Source organism: Brachycentrus maculatus, unplaced genomic scaffold (assembly GCF_059751285.1).
Source record: "Brachycentrus maculatus isolate JH-2025_06_01 unplaced genomic scaffold, ASM5975128v1 h1tg000144l, whole genome shotgun sequence".
NCBI classification, from domain to species: Eukaryota; Metazoa; Arthropoda; class Insecta; order Trichoptera; family Brachycentridae; genus Brachycentrus; species Brachycentrus maculatus.
Window position 1 is genome coordinate 1,032,610 of NW_028280897.1, and position 21,019 is coordinate 1,053,628.

Below are 21,019 nucleotides of genomic sequence, written 5' to 3' on the forward strand. Positions count from 1 at the left end.
AATCTCTTTGTGTGAAATACTTTTTTTGCATACAAAGGAATCCATTAATATACTTGGGAGAGATATGATGAAAGATCTATTTTCGATTATGTCGTCATTGGTATTTCATTTATGATTTTTTTATTACCTGACGTCTCCCGTTGGCCGGGTAGCCAATCGCAGCAGACTGCCGTAGTCTTTCTTACCTTCTTGTCGTAGTCGGAAGTTGCACGTCTGATCACACTCCAGTTACAATTAGGTGCCTACTTTTTTTTACATTTTTTTTAGATCTAAATATATTTATTTTGGTAGTAGCAACATTATTACATAGAATCGTTCAGTTGTATATCTCTGGTTTGATTTCAGTCTATGGTAGTCTGCGACCCCGGTTTCGTTCAGCAATATAATCTCCGCTCGTCCTGCTCGGTCATATCAGTTATTCGATGTCTAGTTCGAGCGGATGAGGTCTTTCGCTTTTTATCGCGGGAATATCTTTTTTTACCTCAGATATCTTGTATAAACTCTTGGACATTACATCGTTAAGTTTCTACATTTGGGTAAATCTCGGCATATTTTTTTTTGCCAAGAATTGTGTGAATCTGCCCGAATTGAAAAGGTCTCAGGAAAAAACATCTTCGCTTGTCAAAAATCGGTAAACTATACAATTTTACAACAAAATGTTTTTTTTTTAAATATTGTAATGTCATGCTGTTGAATACATTTATTGTGCATTGCGATTGTATTTTATAGATGTAATGAATATTGAGTTCGATTACAATCGATTAATATCTTGACATTATAGGATCGGCATTTTGCGTTTAGCTTGCGACAGATCATATTTTTTATAATATTTGTTGACTTCATCACGATTTTTGTTTTGTTGCAATAGTCATCAAATACAATTGCAATACTACCCACCTATATATTGTCACCTGAAAACATAACTATCCAATACTACCCAATGATATACTGTACCCAAATATTGTCACCTGAAAACAGAAATATCCTATGTGACGTGCATTGGGTTTTTATTAATGTATTATGTTATTTATGAAAAAGATTATGTTGTGCAGAGTTATGGACTTAAATAAATAGCTATTATTAATTCTTAACAGAACTCACCTTTGAAGGTGTGTTTGTGTAATTTTTGTTACCGATTTTGTTGCGAAGAAGGTTCAGGTTAAATTAATAGGTATTCAAACATTTTGAATTGAAATATTTCGAAGAAACTTCTGACAATTCAACACATTGTAAGTTTGATTGTCCCCTTTGTAACACTTCCTTAAATGCAGTTAGGATAGTTCTACTTTCAGGTGACAATCTGCTTGATCAAACATTATTTTGATTTAAGTATCCTAAACGTATGCTTTATACAGCTGAATTTCTAATTAACAAAGTTCTTTCAATAACAGGTAGTTTTCATTATTTTGGTTTTATATAACAGAGGTTAGGTTCGCCCGCGTAGTGGATGATTAGCATGTTTGACTATCATGCTGGAGGTCTCAGAGTTGATTCCCAGGGGAGTGAAAATAAATATAAATGATTTTTCACTCTAATACACAGTTAGTATTTCACGGTTAGTATTATCACCTTGGACTGGTATTGCAAGACTGATCACCAGATAATAAAGGATCAAGATTACACCGCTTCCATGTTAATGCGATGCACTTTGGATGTGAATAAGGATTAGAGGAAGAATATCAGTAATTTATATTTTACTTATATTTTGTTGTTGTTTTTAAATACAGCCAATCTTGGGTTATAGCTAGGATGATAGGACCGATTGAATTTGCTCATTATAAGTGTTACTCGTTATATTAGTGAATAGGTATTTTTTATAAACATTCCAATCGCACGAAGACATGAAGTATCTGGAACGGTCATGTTACACAAAAAGTCGCAATTCAAACAAAAATACACAATACACCCATTATACACACATCATATTTTTCTGCCAATCCACTTTTCCTATAAAAATTGGAAAATCCTGCGCTTCTCTGGGTACAACACCATTCTAGTAAAGCTCCATCAACATTTGTACAATCCAATTTCAATTTTTTTGTGCCCGTGATGTTCTTTTCAAATTCAGATGAAAAGACATTCATTTTTATTTTTCAACAATGTTGACAACTGAATGATGAAAACTTTTTACGCACTTCAACATTTTTCATCCCACATTCTATTTCAGGAATATTTTCCACCTTTTCACGAATCGAGAGACACTTTTTCTTATTAGTAGACATGTTTACAATTTGAGGGTTAGTTTTTTACTGACCTGTTCTAACATTGATCTGACATTCCTCACCTCATAATGTTTATTTTGCATTGTCCATAGTAAGCATAGAATATACAAAATATGGCTCTGCATTCGATCCCGTATGTCACGATGGGTCTCACACAAGTTTTATATATTTTAATTTTGCTGCCGAATTTTATGTTAGTGTATTTCCATATCTTAACTTTTTTAGTTAACTGCCCAGTTGGATTTTATTGCTTAGGGTGGTCATTTTTGTTTTTAAATGACCTAGTAAAATATATTTCTCCATTCATAATAATGTTCTATTTGTCAATATATATTTAAAAGATTTTTACCATTATATTTTCTATTGTATCATTATCTGAATTATGGCTTAGCAAGATAATTGTATCCTCTTAACAGTCACATTGTAAATTCCTTATCTTAAATACTTAGTTCCTTAAATGCAGTACTACACGCTGAATTGCTGTTGTGTGGTGTTACACAGCAGTAAAATAAAAATAGAAATTATTCGGGTAAAGAAATATCAGCAATATGCACTATATTACGAGGCAAAGTGGAAGGTAATAAGAGGAAAACTTAGGTCCTGATTTTGAAAATTGGGAGAGTGGTTCCACTGTAGTGCTGAGTCATTGTTTGGAGCGGCTGCAGACAAAGTTAAATTACTGATAATTGCCAACCCTATGCGGGCACAATAAGAAGATAATAGAAGCGCGGTTTACAAAAACATGTATAAAACCAGGGCTGGGATTCTTTAACATCAACTTGTCTTCCGGGTTTTAATTGTGAATGCCGTTGGCACTTTAAGCCACTTGTCAATTCATAGTAACGCAGGCGGTCTTCGACATTCGCACTTAATTGGTTTTTGAAAATGTGCGCGAAAGTAGAATGCGCAAAAGTAGAGGTTATGTTTAAAAATGTAACATATTTTTAGTTTGATATTTATTTATTAATCACGTAATAGAATAACGAAATAAATTAGCATTCAGAAATCTTCTTTACGGATTTGTCAAGAAATTGTTGAATAGCCCCTTTTTTTTGTCTTTTCCTGATAGAGATTTCTTCAACATGCCATGTCTTTTTCGATAGTTCTACGTACTTAAGATATAACAAAAATTTACAAGTTGCATGAAGGTTTCATTTTTATTTTTTACTCTCAAACTCTTTGCGATTTCAATGTCTTCTTCGCCTTCATTTTCTGTTTTATTTGCTTCTTGTTGTTTAATTAGATATTCATTGGACAAAGGGTCTGAATGCGATTGGAATAATTCATATTCGTTGTTCAAGTTTACTTCATTCATCATTATTTCTATTTCATTTTTGATAGTTTCCTGAGACTGTTCAAGATTTAGGTAATCGCGGATCAATTGTGGGCGTATTTTTTTCAATATAGTTTCAATGTGAATTCTTTTATTTTGGTCCACTAGCATCATATATTGTTTATTGCGAGCCGTATGTTTCAATTTCTCCAAAAATCTTTTCGTGTAGGCTCGCCTTCCTTGTTAGTTGCCTGGATGGGCTATTTCATAACCACCCTATATAATAATGTTTTAAAATAGCTATTGCTGTTTTGGCAACACAAGAGTGTCGTATTTTGTTTGACAAAATACGACGGTAGCAAAATGTGTGAAATAGCGAATTATGCAAAAGTTGAGGGCCGCCCGTACTACTTCCACTACCATCACACCATTTCCCTGCAGGGGTAGGCAGAGAGGACGGAATAACCCTTCTATCCTGACATACGCTTCTAGCATCCTTCCTATCCACACATCTAGTCATATATGCCTCCGATTACATAGACTTTTGACATTATAGATTTTAGTCATTCCATGTCTTTTTTGGCAGTCTGCATTTTGTTCACCCGTTCACTTTTGTGAAATATACTTTCTTAGTCATTCTCTCGCTATCTATTTGTTCCACATGTCATACCACCTTAAAGAAATTTTCTTAATTATCCCTAGTTCAACGTTACATTCTTTTCTAATATCTTCATTTTAATTTCGATTTTCCACAAATTCGTTCACTCTGCTTTCATCCTTCCTCTGCCAATTTCGTAATAAAAGTTACTTAAAAATAATTCATAAATTTTTATTTTTTATTAAATAGAAGTAAAGTCTTAATAACTAATTAAGCATCACGCTGCTTCTCCGCAGGGGTAGGGAGAGAGAATAGATTGCAACACTATTTCTTTACAAACAATCTTCGCCTCTTCCACATTCATAGACCTCCTCATACATTTCCACTGATTATTTTGAATCTTGAACTTACCGTTTTCAAGTATTTGATATACTTGATAATGCTAAATCTTCTTCTGCTCCTATTTCCAACTACATTTGCCTTATAAATTTATTTTAGTATTCTTTCTTCACTCATTCGTTCCACATGTTTTAACCATATCAACACACCTTTTTTAAATTTTATCAATAATGCTTATCTCAGCCTTACATTCATTTTTATTTCACTATTTAAATATCTGTCACACATTGTTTTGCCGCACATTCTTCTTCTTATTCTTCTGAGATATCATATTTCATCTCCGTTCAGTTTACTGAATTCAAAGCTTTAAGTAGCGAATGGTAAAAGTTTTGATATTAAAAATATTGATGCCGTTTTTTTTGCTGCAGAGTGTGATAGTTTATCATGCGTATTCTTAACACGTTGTTTGCGGGAAATGCTGAAAAGTGTATTTTAGCTGGAGACGCTTATAATTTACTTACTTTTGGTTGAGCGCGAGAAATACCAAAAAACATTGTAAAGGTCGGAATTTGGTTTGGGATTACTTGTGATTAGTTTATGACCCTAATTAGTATACTTATTAGGTTTTGAGTTGATGAAAAATCCTGACAAGAATGTGCTACGAAGGCATTTTTTAAAAATTTACACTGGATTTAGACATTTTTTTACCATTTTTATAATTTTTCATGAAATATTAATAAAAATCATAACACAATCAGATTAAAAAAAGACATTAATCCATTTTAGAGAATAGATTTTTTTCGGGGACTGCATGGTTTTTATTAGGCCATAATCTTGTTGTGCCTCTAGCCATCCAATGGCTATCTCTAACCCTTTACTGCCTCTTGGTATGATGGAATATTCACTGACCCCTCATATTGAGAATTTTAACCTTTTAATTTACCTTGCAGTGCTTGTATGTGTTTTTTGTTGCTGGGTCCAAAACAAAAATGGCATAAAAAGACCCGCTGCGTATCTGAATGTGAATTGTAAAAGACGTGTTATAACCAGTTTCTACTGTATTTGCGTATTCTATGATTTTCTCCTCTATGTGTTAAAGTTTCTTCCTTCTTCTGTTACAGATACTTTGCTAACTGGATGTGCTAAACATTGCCAAGATGATGGATATAAGTGAATCCCCTTACCGATCATTCAAACATGAAATAGATATGCAAAATAAATGTTGTTCAGGCTTTGCCTGGTGTGTCAAGGTAAGAACCATTATATAAATTTGGATTATTCTTCTTCTGACTCTTACGCACACATTAATAATAAGACAGTAGAGTCCTGTAAACTAGGCACTCAATAACACGGCCGCACCCTGACAGGGCGAAACGCCTCAAGCGCAGACCCGTTCAAGGTCCCGCATTCCTTTGTTTCGCGTCACACTCCCACTCCTTCACTACGTATCTGGCGCCGGTGACATTCAACCAGTCTGGTACATTCATAATGCAGATGGCATGAATGATAATAATAATTTTGGATAATTTATTAAGTGCCATTTTCGTAAAACACGAACTCAAGGGTGGTTTAATGTGATTTAATTGGGGAAAAGTAGATTGTAGAAATGATTTAGCAAACGATACACACACTCGCCAAGTGTGTTTTTCGCCTTTAGTGCGCTGTTTGCGAGTTTGTTTAAGATCATTTTACCTATGGCAGCTGTTGTAGACGATTCAAACGTGAGACATCTATCAACTTATTCGTATAGAATGCACAGGTCAGAGTCATATTATGTATTGATATTATATGAGTGGACAGAGTTACTCTACCCTTTCGGGAAAACGTGACCAGTCCAATTGCTGAAGTAGTGGGGTGATGTGACTGAATTTAGAAACTCCAAGAATCAGTCTTGCTGCAGTGTTAAACACTGATTGGTTGAGTCATTTTATTGTTTGGTAGACTCGTATGTATACTGTTATAATAATTGGCTCTAGATACTACAAACGCATTTATCAATTGACAGGCAGCATTAACTGGCAGATACTTATGAATGCTCGCCATTTGGATTAGGTGATAAAAGCATGTACTTATTGTTTTGCTGATTGTTTAAAGAGAGAGAACAGAATCTAAAAATACCCCCAGCAATTCGACAGCCAGTGAAGTGGTAGTCTTTGCATTGGGTGGTGTCGTGTTATCAATTAATTTCTGTCATTTAAGTGTGGGTAAGGGGGAGAGAGAGGTAGTACCTTTGTTTCGGGATGACTGGACACTGGGCCTCATCTTCCCTAGGGTGAAAAGAGATATCAAGCTCTCTTGTCACCAAGACCGTCATGCGTGGTGAAGAGCCACATCCTACACGAGGTGCCCCTGTTTACGCTGAACATGATGGATCTAGACTAGGAAGTCGATAAACTTCCCTGGTGGAGGGCAGCAGTACCCACCAGTATTGGCTGGAGGCTGAAGATGAATGACATCGGCAAGGCTCTCGACCAGATTACTACAGGCATGGTCAGGAGGACTTTAATGGCTTTAGTACTGCGATACGGAAGGCAACGGGAAACCACTGTATTATTCTCCCAAGAAAGTATTACAGAAATGTCATCACAATATGCAACAGGTATGTCACGCAATCCGACTGACGCTCGGCGCCACCGCGGGTCCGGGCTGCGGGGTGTGAAATTGGATACCGGCCATAATGGAGTGGAAAACCAGGCTTCGTATGGAAAATTTACTACTGGCCATACTGAGAACAATCCGCACTTAGAACAAGAGAACATCATTACGGAAGAACCTCAGAATCGCAACGTGGAATGTAAGAGGATTGTTGAAACCCGGAAAAACACAAATTGTGGAGAGGGAAATGAGCAGCCACGGAATAGACATACTAGGTATTTCCGAAACCCACTGGACCAATGAAGGCCACCATACAACACAGGATGGGAACACAATGTATTTCTCAGGAAAAGAAAAATGATCATTCTCAGGGGTAGCGATATTAATAGCACCACACCTAAACAAGTATGTGCTTAGCTACACTACTGTCAGTGACAGAATCATACATCTGAAAATGAACACTTCTCCCTGCAAACTTAACATTATACAGACCTATGCGCCCACATCTTCTGCGGATGAATCAGATGCTGATGAATTCTATGCAAAATTAGAGACTGTACTTCGTAGCATTCCTAATAAAGAAGTGACACTAGTTATTGGAGACTTCAATGCAAAAATTGGAAAAACATCAGACTCTGACCAACCGAGAGACATTGTCGGACACTATGGAATTGGCACACGTAATGATAGAGGCGAGAAACTACTGCATTTTTGCACAGAAACTGAACTGACTATTATGAACACGTGGTTCAAAAACCACATACGCAGACTATATACCTGGAAGTCACCTGGCGATAGATACAGGAATCAAATTGATTACATTATGATAAGTAAGAGATGGAGATCGACTGTTCGTAATGTGAAAACTTTCCCAGGAGCCGACTGCGGTTCTGACCATCAACTTCTTGTTGCTGAAATACAAATGAAGCTGAAAAATATAAAACGAAATGTGGCTAAAAAACGAACTACCCCTTCTGAAGACATCTTGAAGAAATTCCAAGTAAATTTCTCATCCATGATCCAGAGTTCTCAAGATAATTCTAATAATCCTGAAGACAAATGGTCACAGCTAAAGAATATCATAGCGTCAAGCATCAAAGAGTCTCAAGCCCCGAGGACAAATATGGAAACACGAGGTCAATGGATATCCGAAGAATCCTGGAAATTAATTGAAGAGAGGAAACGGCTTAAGAAATTGAGCACATCTACCCAGGAAGTAAGAGTCCAATACTCCGAACTGAACCGAAGAGTCCAAAGAAGTTGCAGAGCGGATAAAGAGCGCTACATCAATTCGATTTGCGAGGATATTGAAAGTCACGCTAACACTAATCACACTCGCGACTTGTTCCAAAAAGTGAAAACACTCGCCAAGAAGTTCAAGCCTCGAACATGGACCATTGAGGACAGGCAGGGAAATACCATCTGTGAAATCGACAAAGTCATCAGAAGGTGGAAAGAGTATTGTGCGGATCTATACAAAGATGATAGTATGCAACCCCAGGCAGAATTCAATGATTTAAATCCAGATGAACCCCATATAATTCTCCAGGAAGTAGAGAATGCCATTAAAAAACTCAAATCCTACAAATCGCCTGGAAAGGACGGAATCCAAGCTGAGTTCCTAAAGAATATGACCGATGACGGCATTAAGAGGATGCACGATATATGTAATTCGGTATGGGAATCAGGAATATGGCCAACGGACTGGGTGGAATCTGTATTTATTCCAATACACAAGAAGAGTTCTACGCTAAAGTGTGAAAACTATCGAACTGTCTCACTCATCTCTCATGCCAGCAAAATATTGCTACACATATTAAAAGCAAGGCTAAAACACTACCTCGACTGGCAAATTTCAATTGAGCAAGCTGGATTCGTCAAAGGCAAGGGTACACGTGAGCAAATCTTGAACATAAGACAAATAATCGAGAAAAGTCGGGAGTTCAAGGTTCCGGTCGTACTTTGCTTTATTGATTATACAAAGGCTTTTGACTGCGTGAATTGGAATTGCCTGTGGAAGGTTTTGGAAACAATGGGTGTACCGAGACAGTTGATAGTTCTTATTCACAACTTATACGTACAAAATTTGGCATCGGTAAGAGTTGATAATTTCCTCTCAGAGTCATTTCAAGTACAAAAAGGCGTGAGACAAGGGTGTATACTGTCTCCTGATCTCTTCAATATATATGGAGAATATATAATGAGGGAAGTACTAGACGGGTGGGAAGGTGGCGTATCAGTAGGGGGCAAAAAGATCTCCAATATAAGGTTTGCAGACGACACAACGCTAATAGCCAACAATGAGGACGAAATGGCTGAACTCCTCCATAGAGTCGAAATAGAAAGCCAGCATTTAGGACTTCAAATAAACAAAAGTAAAACCAAGGTTCTTGTCATCGACCGATTCGGCACCCTGATAAGGAACAATTCTTTAAGGGATTATGAAGAAGTCGACGACTTTATCTATTTAGGTGCACTCATTTCTAAAGACGGAGGCTGTGAAGCAGAAATCCGGAGAAGAATTGGAATGGCAAAATCAGCAATGTCTAGTCTGGCGAAGATATGGAAAAATCGGTCCATACTGAGGAGAACGAAAACCCGTCTAGTGAAATCTCTTGTATTCTCCATTGCGCTGTATGGAGTGGAAACATGGACACTGAGGAAAAAGGAAAGACATATGCTGGATGTGTTTGAAATGTGGTGCTGGAGGAGGATGCTGCGCATTCCTTGGACTGCAAGACGCACAAACGTCTCCATTCTCCGCGAACTGTCAGTGACAGAAAGACTCTCCACGACTTGCAGGAAAAGGATTCTGTCCTACTTTGGGCATATCGCCAGAAAGAACGAGAAGAGTCTTGAAAAACTGGTAGTAACAGGTACAGTTGAAGGCAAGCGGGCAAGAGGACGGTCTCCAACAAGATGGACAGACCAAATAAAGGAATTAACCGGATCCTCGCTAAACGCAGCCATCAAGTTGGCCCAGGACCGGGAAGAATGGAGAGGACTTGTGCACCAAGTGCCTGACATTCCAGAAGACCACGACGCTCAGCATTGAGCAAGAAGATGAAGAAGAGAAGAAGTGTGGGTAACCAGAGTTGTTTTGGATGGGTTCAATATCTATTTCAGTTATCCATTCTCAATGCACTTATTAATAGAATCAACAAGTAAATATCAACTAATGTTTTTTTTCCCTCCATATTGTAGGACATTTGCGGCATAATCTGTGCCGGATTGACGTGGTTACTGATCTTCTTTGCGGAATACGTGGTCGTATGCATTATCCTGGTCCCTTCTTTTGTGAACTTTCCACTGTACAGCTATGGGAACTTGGCCTTGTTCCAAACTTTCTCGATATTGGCGTTCTCTTCTCACATCCGCACCATGTTTACGGATCCTGTAAGTTGGACTTAACCTTGTGTCTTTAACCCTTCCCTTACGATGCTAAAAACTCCCGCGCGTTCCGGTGATATGTATTTTGTACACCATATGAAAATATGGTTTAAAAACAGGAAAAATGTGAATATTCCTAAATGTTGCTTTTATTGACCATAGTTGAAGTTGAAATGTAACAATTTTGTAATGCTATCTCTGATAGTTACCTGAAAACGAGAAAAAAAATTATATCGTTAGTGGCTGTTATAGGCGCAGTGACACGCGACACTGAAAGTTTTGTTTCTGTTTTATAGTTACTAATTGAAATCAATAAATCACCAAGTTATTAAAAGTATAGACTGATCACAATTAGTGAAAAAAAAATATTTGAAACTTCTTTGTTCAATATTAGTGATCAATGTGTGACAGCTTCAGTATTTTTGTAGCCATTTTGCTATTTTATGAAGACAATTTGGATTTTAGAGATAGTCATCAATCAAGAATTGGGGGCAAGTTTAGAATCAAACATTATTTATTGATTTGGCCCTAATTTTGTAGAATAACATGAAGATTTAAATGTAAAAATAAAACGCTTGTATAAAACCACTTTTTGAGTTTATTAATATTAAGACAAATAGTTTTAAGAACTACCTAAGTAGTTCTTAAAACTATTTGTTTATTTCTTAAACAAATAGTTTTAAGAACTACCTAAGTAGCCTAACCTAACCACAAATAGTTTTAAGAACTACAATTTTTATTTTCGCCTGGTGATGAAAACATTAATAAACTCAAAAAAATATATATATAATTTATACAAGTATTTTATTTTTTTAAGTACAATTATATAGTCTTTATGTTACTGAAATATTTGGAGATAAAAATCATTAAGTATTTAATAAAAACACATCACTTAAAATTAATTTAAAGTAAAAAAATTGGCAGACACCTATTCTCACAGCGTTTAGGTTTTAGCAAGGTTAATTTATTTTGTTTGATGCGCAGGGTGCCGTTCCGAAGGGCACCGCCACCTTGGAGATGATGAGGTTCATCCGGTTCAAGGAGGGCCAGGTGGTGTTCAAGTGCCCCAAGTGCTGCAGCATCAAGCCTGACCGCGCCCACCACTGCTCCGTCTGCCAGCGGTGCATCCGCAAGATGGACCACCACTGTCCCTGGGTCAACAACTGCGTCGGAGAGAACAATCAGAAGTATTTTGTCCTGTTCACCGTGAGTTGAAAACATTTATTTATTTTCACCCTGACTGCGGTGCATGTAACCCGTGTACATCTGGTCGCCTTACCTTTGTGCATCTTCTAACCGTTACTGCACCCAATGGTGCATAGGGTACAGCATGGCATTGACGCGGTGTTATCTTGATCGTTACTTATATGGAGGTAAGGCGATCACTCCTGCGCTTCAGGGACCAGACCAGTGTATTATTAAATAAATATTAGTGTGTAAAATCACTAATATTTATTTTACCCGCCAGTGAGAATCGAACCCGGGGCCCCCAACGCGGTATCTAAACATGCTAACCATTACACCACGTAGGAGGACACTGTTAATTTCAATGAACAATGAACAATGAATATCCTAGAAATTTCATAAAAACATCGAAATATTGTAAAAAAATCACTTATATATATTTGAATTTATTTCAGCTGTACATTGCTATGATTTCCGTCCACTCATTGGTGTTGGCCGCAATGCAGCTGGCTTCCTGCGTGAAGATGGAATGGAAGGAGTGCTCTGCCGTCTCGCCCACTGCTACAATGGCTTTCCTCATCATGCTGATCATCGAGGCATTCGTCTTTGCCATCTTCACGGTCGCTATGTTGGGCACACAGCTGCAGGCCATCTGGACTGATGAAACGGTAAATATCTTAACATGTTAACTGCCAATATCGTTGGTTTCACCTGGTACGAAACTAAACAACAAAAAAATAAACGAATAACTCGAAGGACCTTTTGGTTGTTGCTTGTGTAACTGACACGTGGGACCGATTGCTTTGCCACAGTGCGGATGGCTCGATGGCAACCACGTGTTACCGACACGTAATTTTGATACACACAGAGCGAATCTCATATTCTCTCTGTTATTGAGAGGGCGCCTCTAAACAAGGAAATGTAGTGATTGTATTAGTCACGAAATCCCCACAAGTTATGGTCTGATGATGTATCATCAGAACCTCCAAGACAAAGGGACGGCAATTCCGACAAGAGCTAGCACTACAAAAGAACTGACCTCTTTATGCCCTCCTGACACTTGATCCAGCGCTGGGATCCTGGGTGACTTGAATTGGTGTGTTCCTCTTCGGTAGGTAGTACAAATAAAAAACGAGTAGTGCAGTGCAGCACTAGGACGCGTCCGTCGCCGAAAAATGTCTAACACTACTGTCTCTAGTTTGTTTCTTTTGTTGGCAAACTTACTTGAAGCTGTTCCCATTTCAAAATGAATTGCGAGCAGGTTCCGGCCAAACCCGGTTTTTTGAAAAATTTAATTTTTTTTGCGTAAATGACTCATAGAGTGCAAATTTTTGAAAACCTATAACTTCAAAATGAAATCATGCTTTTTATTTTAGCATCATAAATAAGCATATTCCTTTGTGTTTTCAAAACACATAGAACCGGCTAAAAATCCTTATCTTTACTCAACACAACTTAATATGTGTATGGATACGGGAGCCATGTTCAATGCACAGTATGTGTTAAAATTATGCTTTAATAGTTAAATTTTTAGAAGTTTTTATTTTTGCTTTAGCGCCATCTAGTTGTTGCAGGACTAGAAGTAAGTATTCTTATATTTCATTTTACCATTTTCCAGGGTATTGAGCAACTCAAGAAAGAGGAAGCCAAATGGGAGCGCCAGTCTCACTGGAAAAGTATTCAGTCCGTCTTCGGGCGTTTCTCTATTGGCTGGTTTTCACCTTTCACCCGGCCATCCATTCCTGCGTATTATGCATTCGGCTACCCGGGAATAGCGTACGACAATCTACAAAATGTCTAAAGTACTGATTTTAATATACATACCAAATTTCTTTATCATAAGGTCGATATCGGTAGAGTTATAGATCTGCTGGAATTGGAAGTCCTGTGTAAAGAAATAAAGGGGGCGGTATGTAAAACCAAAGGGGGATGATTTCTGTTCTGGTCTTTCTATATTTGTTGTACCTAGCCATAATATCTCCACTAAAGTATAACGGTTTGGAATGATCATCACTGATGACAGTATGTTTCCAAGCCACTTGTAATTGTAATAGTACGTTTGACCTGATAGCACTCTTTCCCCTTACCCCGTACTGTATTGTTGGACTTCTTTTTGCCGGTAGGACTTTAATTGCATTTCTAAAAGTAATTTTTGGGGGTATATTGAAGCAAATCATTATGCAATATTATTATAAAAATTTATGAATGTGTAATTTTGGTATTCTCTGTAACATCAATGCACTAGATGTAACAATGTTTAGAAACCTCACATATACAAAATTAAAAGGTGATTCCAGTTACCCCGATATTTGTAGATTACATGAGTAATAATAATATATTAGTGATTACAAATAATTACATGTTATAATATTAAATACCGGGTGATTCCTAAGTATTCTTTTTGTATAATTTTAGGATGTATATATTTTGCATTTAAACATTTATTTACTATTTATTAATTTTGCATGGTAAAGAGTTATTTGTTATTTATTTTGTTACAATTTTTTTTATTTATTTTGTTACAATAATTTTTATATACTACTACTTATCTTTAATACATTTTTAATACAGTTCAAAAGCAGCATTCAGTCTTTGGGGTGTAACAAATAGCTAGTTTCCAGGAGATATTTCCGAGACTTCATTCCATCTAATTATTATACAATACATTCTGGTTTTACTCCGTGTTTCTCTGTGTTCCTAGAACTACTATATTTGAGGCTCCCCAGAGACTTCTTGCGAATTAATTCAGCGTTTCCCAGTAGTAATAACCTAGTAGGTCATCGGGTATACGCCTACCAAGACTGCGCCGGAGCCTGCTGCCCAGCGAACCGAACTTCCCGCGGAAGCGCCAACAGGAGAAAAATTTGAGGACTTATGAATGGAAAAATGAAAGAGCTGTGTGATGTGATGAAGAGTAGTAGTAAGTCGGGTAGAGTGTGCCAGGGCGTCACCGTGTTTCTATCACCCAGAATAATAATATGTATGAAAGAGTATGTGTTTGTCAATGCGAGACTCGTGTTTGTCAGATTCAAAGTCGGATCAACAAGACTGCCAAGGTGATAGGTTATGCCCCCTTTACCTCTGACAGTGATTCTGAGATGTATGAGTTTTGGATGAATGGTCATGTCAGAGTCGGATAGTCGGGTATGTAAGAAGAGATGCATGCATATGAAAGAGAAGTAGCGTTGTAGCGTTTTATTCTTTCTGTCTATTGGGAAACGACATGATGGTTATTTAGTTATATTTTACTGTCAAGTTTTGTAATAATTTATATGTACACAGTGCTTTAACTTTTCCCTTTTTTTTATCGAAATTAATTTTGCCATGTTTGTAAGTCTGTTTGTGAGATGGCGCTAGAAAACTGTTTGGAGTGAATGTTAAAGCAATATTCAAAAAAAATTGTAGGAATCAGCTGAGATGTGAAGTCAGAAAGTAATGGGTTTTAATCGAGGGTGCATGTATACATAACAAATGTGAAAAAATACTAAAACCATTAAAAAATTTAAATGTCAAATTGTATATATTAAGTTGATGCTTTTTATTTTTTTTATTATATTATATCCCTTCAAGTGATGACTAGAAGTCATTTGAGATGAATTACTTATGTGTGTTATATGTGTGTTGCGTAGATCTTCCAAGGAAAAATAGATGCTTATTACTATCAAATGTGTCTTTTAAAAGTAACAATAATTCTAAATATTTCCCTTTTTAGAGTAGTATGAAGTCAACCATTATGTATGCTTCTCTATCAATATGTGTGAGTCCCGAGGAACAAATTTTAAGCAATAGGGTAGTTCAATAATATTGATGAAACTAAAAATAAATAAAATGTGTATTTTGTAATTAAAAATAATCTACATTATAGTTCGACAACTGGCAGAATGCTTCCGAGGGTTGTTGTAAAGTTGGGATGTATTTGCTATCTCATATAGTGTATTCTTTCATTTTAGGTTATTTCGCAAATTATAAGCAGTAGAGTAGCTTGCCACCTTATTGATGGAACAAGCGTAAATTCTTAACGAAAAAATTCTAAACTAATGAATAATTAACATAGGCATTATGTAATTTAAATAGTTTATGTTTGACAACTGACTACATACTTTTAATACTTATTGTAAAGTTGCAGTGTATTTGCTAATACAAATGGTGTTCCCCTAAATTTCTTAGATTGTATCACAAATTGTAAGCAATACTGACCATCGTATTGATGGAATAAGCGAAATTTCTCATCGAAAAAATTCAAAACTAAATGAGTAATTAAAATAACGTATGTAAATTAAATATTTTACTTCTTAGTTTGACAACAGACACAATGCTTCCAAGATTTATTATAAAGTTGCAGTATGTTTGATAGTACAAATAGCGTATTCTCTAAATTTGTTAAATTATCATGGTTCATCAAGCAATGGAGTAGCTAGCCACCTCTTTGACGGAAATAAGCGTAAATTGTGAATAAATTAAATATTTATAATGTAATATTTAATTTACATCTTAGATTAACAACTGACAAAATGGTTCCACAATTTGTTATAATGTTGCAGTGTATTTGATAAATTTCTTATTGATTTGAATTACAATATTTTTTCACAGCTGTTGTATTATAAAAAAATATAAATTGTCTCAAAAAATCTCCACTCATATTTGTATGTGGATACATTGTCAGTGAATACATTTCCTTTTCGAATTTACAAGTGGTTGATTACAACAAAAAGAATTCTAAACCTATTTTACTTAAATATTAATTACATTATAAAATAATATTAAATCCGAGAGTAATCTAGGATGTGTAATAGAAATATACCACGGATGTAAGCATTTGCTTGGAGTACCATCTAATATTACGATGAATTACCAAAGTCGTTTATCCCTATACTGCCCTGCTAAGCAAAAAGTTAACAACTACACCAATACAAAAAAGTCATAAATGGAAATTATAATGTTAAGGGTTACTTATGCTTAACAAATGACAAAATGCAGTATTGTATCAGCAATGAAAAAAAACACACAGTTACGTTTACCTCATTCAGAGGAAATAAAGACTCGTGGTGTCTAAAAAGATTCACAAATAAAAACTATGAGTCTCGCTTATAAAAATTTAATTATTTCTATAACAGTTTATTTCAATGATTTGGTCATTATTAACAAATTTTCTCGTCTTGAAAAAAGTTAACACACAAATAATTCCAGCCTATATTATTTATTCATTTGGCATTAACTTTGCGTAAAAGCATGATTATTTGAATATGAAAATAAATCACTTGTGTAACTTTTTAAATTTATCAATGTAAACGCGACTAGTTTTGAGAACTACTGATGCTCTCAGCAACTGGGAAAAATACAAACAGTTTGCATTTTCACCTGATTATGAGGACATATGTAGTTCTCGAAACTAGTGATGTTTACATTGATAAAATCAAAGTGTGGTCTTGTACAGGTGTTTTGTTTTTATATTTGAATTCCAGTCTATGTTTTTTTCTCTGTCGAATTGGTAAATCGCAAATATATCACATGTGTGTAAGGTAACGTAACTTTTGACCTTATTACCTGCCAGTCATTTTTTGTCGCAACTGTGTTTTTACTTAGCAGGGCTGTGTCTTGTGCGACAAAAGGTTGTAACTGCAATTACGTGCATTCTAATATTGTATAAAATATAACTAATATGAGCATATGAGATCTCTAAAGACAAGGTTGTTTATTATATGTATTTGGTGAAGTTCTTTTAATTTTGTTTACATTTGCAATTGTGTCACAAGATTTGTTTTTTTTTTAAAGTATTATAATTAGTCACACTCTTTTCTCGTAATGATAAATAATTAAGTATTTCAATACTTCTATTAGTTTTAACAGTAAACCTAATAAAACCTTACCGCAATAAGTTGAATCAAATAAACATCAATACATATACTCATAATAATATTGAAATTTCCAACAATAATAACAACAATAATTTTATACACCTGCACTTTCTCTATGGTTTTGTATGTTCACAAAACCATAGAGACAACAATAACGATAAAGACAAGTAACACAATACGGATTTTTTTTTTAATGGTTTTTGGTTTAAATTTGTCATCAGTCACTTTTATGTTATACAAAAATGTCAACTAATTATTTTTTATTTAATATAAAAGTAATTAGACAGGGTCGAATTGTAATGTACACAATCATTTGAATAGCAAAATACGATATCTATAGTGTGAAAAATAACTGTAAAGGTGATCATATCTTATTTGGTGTGAAAACTTTCTTCAAATTGATGGGGTGTAATTAAGTAACCATATTAATGTGCTCTATATAAGCTACTAATAATTATTGTTGCATGTTCATCAAATTTGAACGCAATCTGTAATATAAGCTTGAAGAAATTTAAAATAAAATTGTTAGGTATTTCTACGTGTTATGTAGCAATTTCAAATAAGTGTCACCGCTTGTAAGTGTAAAACTCAAATTACGTGTTGTGGGCTGCTGTTTTGTTACGAATTTGAGAAATGAAGAGATATTTGAGTAAACTATGTATGTATCAGATACTGATATTATGTTTTGAGTATGTCACCTCTTGATGAACTGGATCGTGCCAAATTTATTGAAATACATAATGGCCATTGAATTTTGTATTTGAAACTGAGTCGAGTAGAATTTCAAGCAATACAATGATTCATGACATTTATTTTAACATATTTTACAGTAGTATTTAACGTTTAACAATGTATTTGTTTCATTTTAATTTTTCTTATTTTCTCTAGACGATAGTATAAAGTTTTAACACATTCTTGTCAGGTGGTTTTTTCATGGACTTCAACCCTGATTATACTCGGACAGTCTGAAGCCCGAACCTCAGTATACTAATCACAAGTTACTGCAAATCCAATTCCCATCTGCACATTGTTTTTGGCGTCCTTTTGCACTCTACCAAAAATAAGCGAGTAGAATGCTTATAAGCGTCTCCCGCTCTCTACCAGCTTTTTCTGCAAACAATGTGTTAAAAGTGTTGATGTCGTTCAATGAACGAAGACTTCAAATTATTTAAAATCTACTGTTTTTGTCATTGATGTGCAATTGGACCATAGTTTCACCTTAAAAGGGTTATGAAAAACTTCCACAATTCCGCCAAAAAGACAAAAGCCGTCTGTCTCTTTCAGGTATATTTTTATTATTATTTACAAAATGTGATTTGACTGCGCCTTTTCGTACTGCTAATTATTTATTATATTTGCTAAATGAATATTACATAGGTATCAACTTTATGTCAAGAATGTAACATTAATTTGTTTAATACTGGTGTTAATACCTGGTGGTTAATAACTGTAGCAATAATTTTATTTATTTTTTTGTAAATATGTTAAACATCTTTTTTCTACATAAAGTTAAAATTTACAAAATGATACTACTATGAAATCTAGTCAGAAATGCATATATCGATTTTGCAACAATAGTGTCTCTTATGATGATATTATTAACATTATCCTGTAAGATGTAATATTTATATAAAAATACAGTGGAACCTCTCACGAGTAATTAACAAAACGAGCTTAAAAAAAATGTGAAAAAGTTGCTCCCAAAAGACAAGTCCCTTTTTCACGACATTAACTTGTGAGCCGGGGCTTCCACGCCAGTCAAAACAAAAAATGTTTCGCATAACGAGTGTTTCGCTTAACGAATATCAGAGATTCCACTGTACTAGCAATAATTTATTGACTAACCCACTTTTATTACTACTGTTCTGAAGTTTCTTGGTTATAATGAACATAATAACTGAATTTTGATTTGACTTTAGTAGAAACAAAATTTAAGGTCCTGCAAAATCGTAGAAGCTAAGAAAATAAATGTTTTAATTCTGATTGGTGTTGTGAAAGTAGTGAGATAATTTATTTACTTCTATAATTTATTAATTATGATTATTGACCAACTTCCAATAATGAAAAAAAAATTAAATTACTCAATACACCCAACATTGTTAGGCACTATAAAACATATAAATTGTAACACACTTCTACAGCTGTTATTAGCTAACTGTAGACTGACGATACAAAAATGCTCTTGAAAATGCTAAAAAATCATTATGTCGTTAAATGTGATTCAAGAATTTAAGCAATAGTAATTTATTGGGTTATATGTAAGTAAGTATAATTGTGTAATAAAAAGTGTAGATTGTAGTAAAAAGACAATATTTGTGATAATTTTTGTTGCATATTTTCTCCCGTACTCTTTGCATATCATTTTTATTCCATAATAATAGTAATAATATAATTAAAAGTAATAAGGTACTTTTTCCATATTAACATGGATATAAGTCAAATGTCTAATTGCCAGACCACTTGAACGATTGCGTTATTATAAGAGCAAAATATGGAATAGTTTTTAATAAGATATATTATTTTTGAGCGACTGGAGACTAAATCGAAATTGGTGTTCGTTTCGAAATATATGATATTCTAAAAATATAACAGATTTATCAAGTGTTTTATCTAAAATATACAAACCTAATGCTGTTGATTTTTTCGCATTGCAATGTTCAATTAGATTCATAAAAAAACATTTTTACTGGATATGTATAAGTTTTCATTAATTTAGTAACTATGAAATATTCATTTATTGTTTCGGCATTTTACTTTGTGGTAAGACATGCTAAAATTATTGAAGAAAACACTTTCTTCAGGTCTAAATGTAAACTAAAACATAATTAATAAAAACTGTTCTATAAATAAGGAGAGGGGTAAGTTAGTGGAAGGAGGGGATTGTGTGGAGATTGCGATAAAAAAAATATAGGCCAAACCGCGAGAAATTTAAAGATTTCAATTAAAGAACATCGTAGCGGTACTTTTAGTAATTATTTTTCGGAATTTGCAAATCACATTATAGATACAAATCACTCATTCCACTCTCATAAAACATAAACTAAAATTACACCTTGTACCACATAAAGGCCAAATTATGAATTATTTAGAAATCCAAAAAAAACTTTATTCTAATAATAATTAAATAAATAATATATTGTTTCAAAATCTTCACCTTTGCTTTCCATTTTTCCTTTATTTTCAAACTCCGCCCCCTTGACTTACCCCCCCTCCCCTTGACTTACCCTTCTCCTTATTTATAGAACTGTTTTTTATTAATTATGTTTACTTGTAGACTTGAAAATGGAAGCTTAGCTTCCGAAACTAGTAGTCATAAATAAACTCAAGTGGTATGAAAACAAGTGTTTTCTTAAGTAATGAAATATTCAAGTGATGATTGTTATGCTACTCAAATACGCCATTTATAATCTATACATTGAATAAAATAATATGTTTATATAAATTATTTATTGTACATATATTGTAGACTCTCAATTTACTGAGTATCCCGGTTAATTAAAAAAAAGTATCAAAATGCACAATGTTTTGAATTCCCAAAATTTTTTATTGTTTCCGCACAAAC

General features: G+C 34.6%; 1 protein-coding gene across 1 annotated transcript; it reads left to right on the forward strand.

Moving 5' to 3' along the window:
* The first annotated feature begins 295 nt into the window (after nt 1-295).
* Nucleotides 296-14,465, forward strand: LOC148308887 (palmitoyltransferase ZDHHC3). Its single transcript, XM_088260926.1, has 6 exons — nt 296-631; nt 5,554-5,682; nt 10,232-10,423; nt 11,402-11,623; nt 12,058-12,270; nt 13,221-14,465. The coding sequence occupies exons 2-6, from the start codon at nt 5,590-5,592 to the stop codon at nt 13,401-13,403; spliced, it is 903 nt and encodes a 300-aa protein (XP_088117052.1). The 5' UTR covers nt 296-631; nt 5,554-5,589; the 3' UTR covers nt 13,404-14,465.
* Nucleotides 14,466-21,019: the final 6,554 nt, after the last annotated feature.

Excerpts from the sequence above, each read along its gene's own strand:
- LOC148308887 (XM_088260926.1), top strand. The coding sequence starts at position 5,590 with ATGATGGATATAAGTGAATCCCCTTACCGATCATTCAAACATGAAATA. Across the intron at positions 5,683-10,231 it reads GCTTTGCCTGGTGTGTCAAG|GACATTTGCGGCATAATCTG; the intron begins GTAAGAACCATT and ends TCCATATTGTAG. Across the intron at positions 10,424-11,401 it reads GCACCATGTTTACGGATCCT|GGTGCCGTTCCGAAGGGCAC; the intron begins GTAAGTTGGACT and ends TTTGATGCGCAG.